This window comes from Brachypodium distachyon, chromosome 2 (assembly GCF_000005505.3).
Source record: "Brachypodium distachyon strain Bd21 chromosome 2, Brachypodium_distachyon_v3.0, whole genome shotgun sequence".
In the NCBI taxonomy this organism is placed as follows: Eukaryota; Viridiplantae; Streptophyta; class Magnoliopsida; order Poales; family Poaceae; genus Brachypodium; species Brachypodium distachyon.
Window position 1 is genome coordinate 41,412,623 of NC_016132.3, and position 8,457 is coordinate 41,421,079.

General features: G+C 42.8%; 1 protein-coding gene across 1 annotated transcript; it reads right to left on the reverse strand.

The window, feature by feature from the left end:
* Nucleotides 1-995: 995 nt before the first annotated feature.
* On the reverse strand, nucleotides 996-7,998 carry LOC100838477. The gene is made up of 10 exons (XM_003569179.3): nucleotides 7,835-7,998; nucleotides 6,640-6,800; nucleotides 5,806-5,937; nucleotides 5,656-5,706; nucleotides 5,299-5,395; nucleotides 2,871-2,917; nucleotides 2,517-2,733; nucleotides 2,096-2,225; nucleotides 1,954-1,996; nucleotides 996-1,238 (listed from the first exon to the last, which is right to left on the reverse strand). The coding sequence occupies exons 1-10, from the start codon at nucleotides 7,878-7,880 to the stop codon at nucleotides 1,164-1,166; spliced, it is 999 nt and encodes a 332-aa protein (XP_003569227.1). The 5' UTR covers nucleotides 7,881-7,998; the 3' UTR covers nucleotides 996-1,163.
* Between the last annotated feature and the right edge of the window lie 459 nt (nucleotides 7,999-8,457).

Below are 8,457 nucleotides of genomic sequence, written 5' to 3' on the forward strand. Positions count from 1 at the left end.
CGCGCCGGCCCGTCGCTCTCGGCCGGTCTCCGAGTACGTCCATGGCCGCCGTCGCCGTCGAAGTGCGGCCCGTGGGGTCGGGCGAAGGATCCCCTTCGCCGACTCGCCGAGCCCGCCTCTCCGCCGCGGCTCCCTCCACCGATCCGATCGGCGTGAAAGCGCTACGCTCATCCTAGTATCAGAGGCAGAATTAGCAATTCTCTAGCTAGAGTCTAGGACCGGCCGGCCGGGCATGGATGGATTCTGAGGCGGCTACCATATATCACGACAGCATTCATCGTCTTAACAGACGTCCATTCGGAGGACAGTTCTGTCGATATTTTGTTTCTGAACTTTTATCTTACCATAAAACACCGAAAAATAAAGATGGGATAAATGAAAACCGGTCGTAGGAAAAGATAGATAAAGCCCATGAGGAAATTCGTTCCACGAGTGAGACGATGAGCACTCGACAGTGATAACAAGCCACCAGCAGCACACGAGGGAGAGCGACGCAGGGGTAACAAGAGGTGGTCCCGAGAAAGTGAGGAGGGTGCATCCATCCGCCATCGCCGTGCCGGGGTCCATCCGCTTGGTTGCCAAGTCTGAATTTCTTTTTTGCGGGGGGCCAAGTCTGAATTTGGGCTTGCATCAGCTGATGGGCAAGACTCCTGATTTCCTTCCCCCTCCCGGCTTCATTGATCTTTAGCCGGACTTGGTGGCAAACCATGGTAGTTTGTGGCCAGAGCCCGGGTTGCCATCAGCCCATCACCATTCAAGGCAAAATCTCCAAACTGAATCTCTAGCAACGGACCTAGCGGTGGTGGTAGGACACTCCCGTATCGCCTAATGGACCAGGAGACGCTGAATACACATCACCAGATTAGCGCAATCGCTATGTTTAATGCACAGGTCAAGTCGAGCCTAGAGAGTGAAATCTAACGGGTCTCCAGATTCGGATGTACCAACCAGCACAAGCCAAAGAGCTAAGCGGTGGCATCAGAACGTACTGCAGGTTGGGAAAGAAAGCTTGGCAGGACGAACATGTTAAGATAGAGGAAGTTGCCTTCAACACTTTTATTTTTACTTTGCCAAGGATCAGAGATCCGGAAGGCAGAGTGCATTTCTCCTTTTGTGTTCACAAGATGGAGGAGTTGAAGCATGTCCCACAGAAGGTGGTTTCTCTAGAATTCCAGCATTCGGCCCCTCAGGATAGCCTCCGCCTTTCTAACTTCCTTCACTGGTCCAATGATGAACACCTACATTACGCAGCCATGTAAAGAGGGGATTAGTAAAGCTAAGAAAATCAGGAATATGTTCATTTGATTCAGTCACTGGAATAAATAGGCTTATTGACACAGAGAATTGAAGACTATTCAATGTTTCTGCGGGTACTAAACAACAATTCCTTTCTCACTAGGTGTTGATCCATACAGCTGGAAATAATTGAAGGGTAGTGATTGAGACGTGCATAGGCTTGCATAGTGTGATAACAGGACAGAAAAGTTCCATACGCATCCGAGACCAAGCACAAACCAGCCTACCATGGTAAGCTTAGAAAGAAGTTGGACATGTCTGTGGTTGCCTCAAGACAAGTACACTTAGATTATTGTAGGGAGTGGAGAAGACTAAGGATGAAACAAGGCAAAACTAGTACAGTCAGATTTGTGCAAAAACCAAATATCATTTACATCTTCATTCTTCAATTGTAGATATTAGTTAGCAGCATGATGTGAGCTTAGTGATTGACAAAAATAATTTTCCAGTAAATAAAGCTTGCTGGTAACTCTACAGACCACATGACTACAAACTGCAGCTACTATTAAAGCCAAGAGGCTGGATCTCCTCAGTGGGGCAGTTTCAGCACTCTAGAAGGCACATGACTACAGAACTGTAGCCATTTGCTGGCTATATTTATGCATGGAGAATGAATAAATATATCAGCTAGGGCAAACAATGTTCAGGGAAACCTACCCTATCTGGAGGTCCCTTTGCACCACCAATATGGATTTCAACGCTGCACATAAGAGTGAAAACAAACCAGGTAAGAACAAGTTAGGTTTCACAGCATAGAGATCATGGGATATTTTAAAGAATCAAACATAAGATGTTTTACTTGCAAGATTCTTTCACAGCCATTATTGATGATCCCTTTCTGCCAATAACACGTCCCATTTTCCCAGGAGGAACATCTAAGAGTGAAAGGATATCCACTTCAGGAACATGAACTTCAGCTTCAAAGTCATCTGCATGACAGAAAAATTCATCAGCACAAATGACACGTCCCATTGCTCTGCAAAGCAAACAATGTTTCTTCAGAAAAGCTGAATATCAAAGCTTTGTTAAACAAACTAAAATAGTGCAAGCAAAGACATCCATGCCATGTTAGTATTGCTTATATGAAGACTAATCTAGATTGTCAAAATACGAAGTTACACGAACACTCTGCACTTACAATGCCAGGCCATAAATTTTAAAAGTAAAATGGGTTCGGGCATATAGTTCCATTTTTTATCGGAAGGGGAGAACACACTGACCAGGGACAGTAGGAAGAGGTGGCCAATCTGCATACTGGTTGTCATTTATGCAAAAGCACCTGCAGTATAGCTCACTTCGAACAGCAAGACGCCATAGAGATACTTTGCTTAACTTCTCCATCATTTTCTCATGTATATTGAGAAGGAAGCGCACATCATCTGTGGCTGCTCGAATCATCATTTCAGACAAGGGCCTATTTTTCCAGAAGTTTGGGTCCTGAAAATTCATATGGACACAATGGAAAATCAGTACCCAAGTGTTTCCATGGAAAGTCCACAAAATTTTAGGCCTACAGCAATAAAACAGTAATATTCTAAACAAGAGTTTTACAGTTTTCATCAAACGTTGCTAACCTGCCTTAGAAGGGTACGGACTTCTTCCTTTTCAGGATATGGCATTCCTACATAAAGAAGTACAACAGTATCATACCACACGATCAATTGAACACAGAACACAGAAAAAATAACCTGTAATCCATCATACTCAGTAAAAAAAATTGTACAGTGAGAGTAAGATTAATTGACATGATGTTTGACAGAAACAACACACAGTTAGCAAGAGCGGTGGAACCACAATATATTAGTTCCATAATCATTGTACTCACCAAATGCCCCCTGCAAACCTTGTACACTCTACACTGTCTTGGAACCCAACCCATTATGTGAACCGGTTCAGGTTTGTAGTGGAATTCAGACGAAAATGTGACTTACTGCAAACCCAAAGCGCTAACACGACTTGGATTAAACATATGTTTCGGGTGGCTGACTTAGTTCTAGTTAAGAAATATGTAAGTGTGTACTCAGGTGTCAGGAGGCATGACATATAGATTATGGATGGCTTAACCAAGATGTCAAAACTATCACTAAGTTGAAAAGTACTCCCTCTGATCATAAATTCTTGACTCAAATTTACCAAATATGGATGTATCTATTCTTAAAAAGTGTCTAGATACACGTAATATTTCGACAACAATTTAATATCAGAGGGAGTACAAAGGAACAAAAACCATAGTTTACTCCCAATTAATAGCACCTCAAGCATTAGACCTTTTTTTTTAGCATTAGACCTATTAACGGCACACGTCCTCAAACAAGGTATTCAAGGCAGCCAATCATGGGATCTCAAGAACATCCTACAAAAGTTCTGTCAAGTTTTCTACATGTTTGCAAATTGTTAGCAGATTGTAGAAGTAGCCAATTGAAGAAGACATATAACACTGTTAAATCCACTTATGATCACCTGTGTAAGAACATTGTGGGACCTAACTACACCTTTATTTGGAAGGCTAGACTGCCGCTGAAAATTAAGATTTTCCTGTGGCAATTATTCTTAAACTCTGTCCTTACTAAAGATAATATGGTCAAAAGAGCTTGGCCTGGGAATGCTATGTGTCTTTGCTGTCATAAAGATGAAACCTTGGTACACCTATTCTTCGATTGCACTGTTGCTAAGTGTGTTTGGGGATGTATTGCTTATACACTTGGAACTGATTTTGTTCCTCAATCCTTGTGGCAGTACTTTGTCTGGGTGAGGAGATTCCTACCTGGGTTGAAAACTATCTTTGTGGAGGGCCTGGGAGCTGTCTGCTGGGCTATCTGGAAAACTAGGAATGCTGTTTGCTTCAAAAAGAAAGTGGTTCATCATCCTACTTCTGTGGTTTTCTTACTTTTCCTGCGTTACTGGGCGGAGCTGCAGAAGAATCAGACGCTGAGGCAGGGGATGATGGATGGCGCAACTGGTCTCTTGCAAGCTACGGTTCAGCTGAGGCGGCGTCACCAGGCTACAAGACAGGCGACTGAAGCTTCACATCATCTGGTGGCAGCGTAAAAACTTCATGGTTTCTGACTTTGGTTCGGTCTTGGCCTTGCTAGGTCGGTTGCTCCGTTGTGGGCTTGTAATTTGGCGATGATACTTTTGTGCTCTTGAACTGTGTTGATACTCTGGGTTAGGCTAGTTTCTCTAAAATGGTGGCAGCAGGTTTTTGCCCCATAGTAACCAGACCAAGACGGTCTCGTTACAGTGGGTTTCCTGCTGGTGCCCGAATCCGCTTCTCCTCCCCGCCCCCTCTCTTTTACTTCGATTGTAAGACTGTAAGACTTTGTTGTTTCCGTTTCGTTTTGGAATGGAAAATGGGGGAGAGGCCCGATTCGAAAAAAAGAAGACATATATCAAACAAATCGAGAGAAAGAATCGCTCCAGATTGTTTTAACCACAAGCGAACAAATACATCGCAACTTCATCATATTGGTGCTACACAACATATAAAAGATGAGATGGAACAGGATAATAGACTACCTAATAACCATATCGTGTAAAACATATGTTAAAACATAAAACACACAAACAAGAGTTTAGATTGCATAAGAATATTTTCCCAAATTATTAATAACTGGTTAAAGCACTAGCTACAACCCAAAGTAAGGCGTGTTCATTAAATAATTTTATAGTTGAAAATGACCCCATCTTTCTTTGGGACAAGGCTTTACAATTCCAATTGGATTTCACCGAAAAAAATAGCGAGGGGGATACTTTAGAATCATGCTAATGTTACATGTTGCACTGTGTAGATAAATTAAAGCGCTTGCAAGCCAACACAAATAAGTTACCAACAAATGGGGACTAGGGGGTCCTATCTATGTAAGTTATGCTCTTTAATAAATGAAAAAAACGAATAAGCTTTATATACCACAAGAAAACAAAGAAAAAGTAATAATATGTACAACGGTTCTCTACCATTCATGTAAAACTCAAGAATTAAACCCAGTAAAGTATAGTACGTACCACAATAACGAGGATCAGCCAGAAGGCTCACAAAAGATATATAAACATCATATGCTCTCTTTTTCCCTTCCTGCTCTTCTATCAGAGAATAGGCGATCTGCACATGGAGGTGGTGATCAAATGCTTCCTTTACAATAATCATCATATCTATTATCTATAGCTGTTATAATAATTACCATACAGAAAAGGAGGGTCAGTATATACATTGAACATTGCTAATAATTAGTTCAATTTTAAATAAATTTACAGTGGAAACAGCAGACACTATTTTACTCATGTACTAATGGGAAATTACTGATTTGCTCAAAGGTAGTGACTACGTATGCCACTATATTATAGTAGATATACTCTGAATACCTGTGTATCCATGACATTATGCAATTTGATACCAAACTGGAAATACAGCGCCTGGAACAAAATAATTTATTTCTTAACAGTTAGTCAGAGACAAAAAAGTTAACTAAAAAAAATACTCCAAAAGAATATAACGGACTCGTAATGAGGCACCTCACTATCCCTTTTACAGTCGTGAATAACTTTGATGACATATTCTGACTCGAGTGCAGGTTTGCATGCTTCAATGAGCTCTTTTCCACCCTCGATAGCATCGACCAAGTAAATAGCATCAGGAAATGCAATCTGAAAAAAAAATCAAAATAGCCAACAAAAAAGTCCTGCCTGAGCATCATAAAACAGAGACCACATAATCAATTTGACTGAAATTAATAAATTCAATAGTAAGTGCAAATACGCGGATGCATATGCAACCAATCACGAAGGAATAACAGGATACAGGTACACTAAGTCTAGGTTCATCTAAAAGATGTATGTGGGTGAATCATAGCACGTGATGAAGCAGCATTTCAAGCAAGAAATGCCTGACATGGGAGATGGTTGAGATATACAGTTTGTGAGGGCCACCATTAATCCATGAAGTAATACAGTTTCATACCTTAAGTACCACTTAACTATCACCCGTAACTCATTTTCTTCCCTAAACGACCAATCTGACCCAAAATTCTCCGTGGGGGAAAGAGGTCAACAATCATGTCAACACAAAAGAAATGCGGCACAGTGCAGTCTTTAATTAACGATTAGCTCAAAGGAGGAGGGTATTTTGGGGTTTCACATGCACAACGTGTCCTTAGGCCTCCTACTGCTGAGTTAGCATGCCATGCCTACCCCCAGTGAGCCAAAGGGTTTGGTCAATTTGATAAGTTTAGGAACAAATATGAGCCATGGAGTGTAATTGAGGGACAAAATTTTATACTAACTCTTAATCATTACAAAACAGAATCCTAAACGAATATTTCATGCTGCATAAGCTTCACTTCAGCTCACCTGCATGATACAGAGAGCACCATTGCGGCAAAGGTCAACACCTTCGCAGTCAAAGCCAATCACCAACTTGTGGGCAGCAGAGGGCTCGAGAAACTCGACTGGGAGTTGACCAGGTTTGGTAACAACATGAAAGGGCAGGGATGGCAACTCTGAGTTATTCCCTGCAAGATAACTCATCAAGTTACAAGGAGACAAACAAAATAGTTCCAGTTCATGGGTACATATGTAATAAGTAATGATAACTAACAGAAAACAACAAAATAGGCGGAAGTAAAGTAACAAATAGACAAACACAAAAAAAGAAGTGCTGAATTCTGGCCTACCAAATCATTAGCTACATGTATCCTAGTGCCACCATCAACTAGGGCATCCACAAAGGTCAACCTTAGCTGCTTCTTATTTGAAAATTGCTGATGTGAAGGAAAGAGAAAGAGGAGAGATAAGAGAGCTGACTCTTGCGAAGACTCAGATTCTAAGCCAAGAGTTGACTATGAGTCAGCTAAGAATCAACCTCCTTACAATGTACACCATCACATTTAATGCTAAGTTGCTAACAAATCATGTAGAGTCAGCTTAAGACACGGCCCACTGTATGGCTTTACAGTCGACTCTAATTGACATGGGGGAGTACTCTACCTTTGTGGATGCCCTTAGCAAATTGAAAGGATAATCTAAAAACAAATGGGATCAACATAATCACCTTAATTTGGTATATCAGTTACATGACTGTTTGTAACAAGGCCAGAGTATGGACTGATCAATTATCACTATGATCTCTAAAGGACGACTTACACATCAACCAAAACAGAATCGACCCATCAACCAAAACAGAATCGACCCACCGCAGAAACATTTTACATGGAAACTAGTGCTGTTCATTCGCTTCAAATCCTTGATCAATCGAAGCAAAATCCTGGACCCGTAACAGCAAGCTGTGCGACGCAGAGAGCGGCTACATGCCGCCCCCAACATTATCCGCCCTAAAACCCTAGCTATGATTAAATCATGACGGGGAAACACGAACCATAAGCGCAGGGGGCGCACATACAGACGAGAGAACAACGATTCAACTTGAACACCGAGAACCCTAAGTTCACGCCGACGCGCACGCGCCGAGCAGAAGCAGCAGTCGCTCCACTCCAAGCAAGCGCAGCACAGAGAGAGAGGGATAGAGAGAAAGAAAGAGAGGCGCAACCTGCAGGGACGTCGCCGTCGGTGGGATTGGGGGGATGGGAGGCCATCCCGCTCCCCTCCCGATCGCTCGCCGGGAGAGAGAGACAGGACGCGGAAGCACCGGCAACGGAAGAGGGAAGAAGGAAGGGGACGGGGAATCCGTCTGGCCCGGTGTCAAGATTCTAGTCTGGACCCTAGTTAAGTTGTACCTGCCCGTTGCTCCGTCCAGCTGTTACTCTACTGTGTAGGCTGGACTCTCTTTCTGGGCCGGACCCTGTGGGTTGGGGCTGGGCCGAATTCACGTGTTCTTCTCCCTTTTTTTTTTGACACCTCAAAGGGGCAGGGAGTTCCTATATTTCATTATAGAAGAAATATAGTTGCCCATTGAATAAGGAAAAACCAAACAAAAACAAGATACAATCAACAGAAGGACCGACACAATGAACAAACGCTCCGCCTACACATGAACACACCAACGGATGCAACTGAGAAGCCAGATCCGACTTACTTCCCAGACAGCGCCGAAGGACCTTGACAGGATCCAAAGGAGCACGGAAGAAGCTTCACCAAGGCACCGCACCGCACTCGGCGCCACCTATGAAGGGGAGAGAAACCAAAACCGCGAAAAGAGGAGCAGGTTTGGGC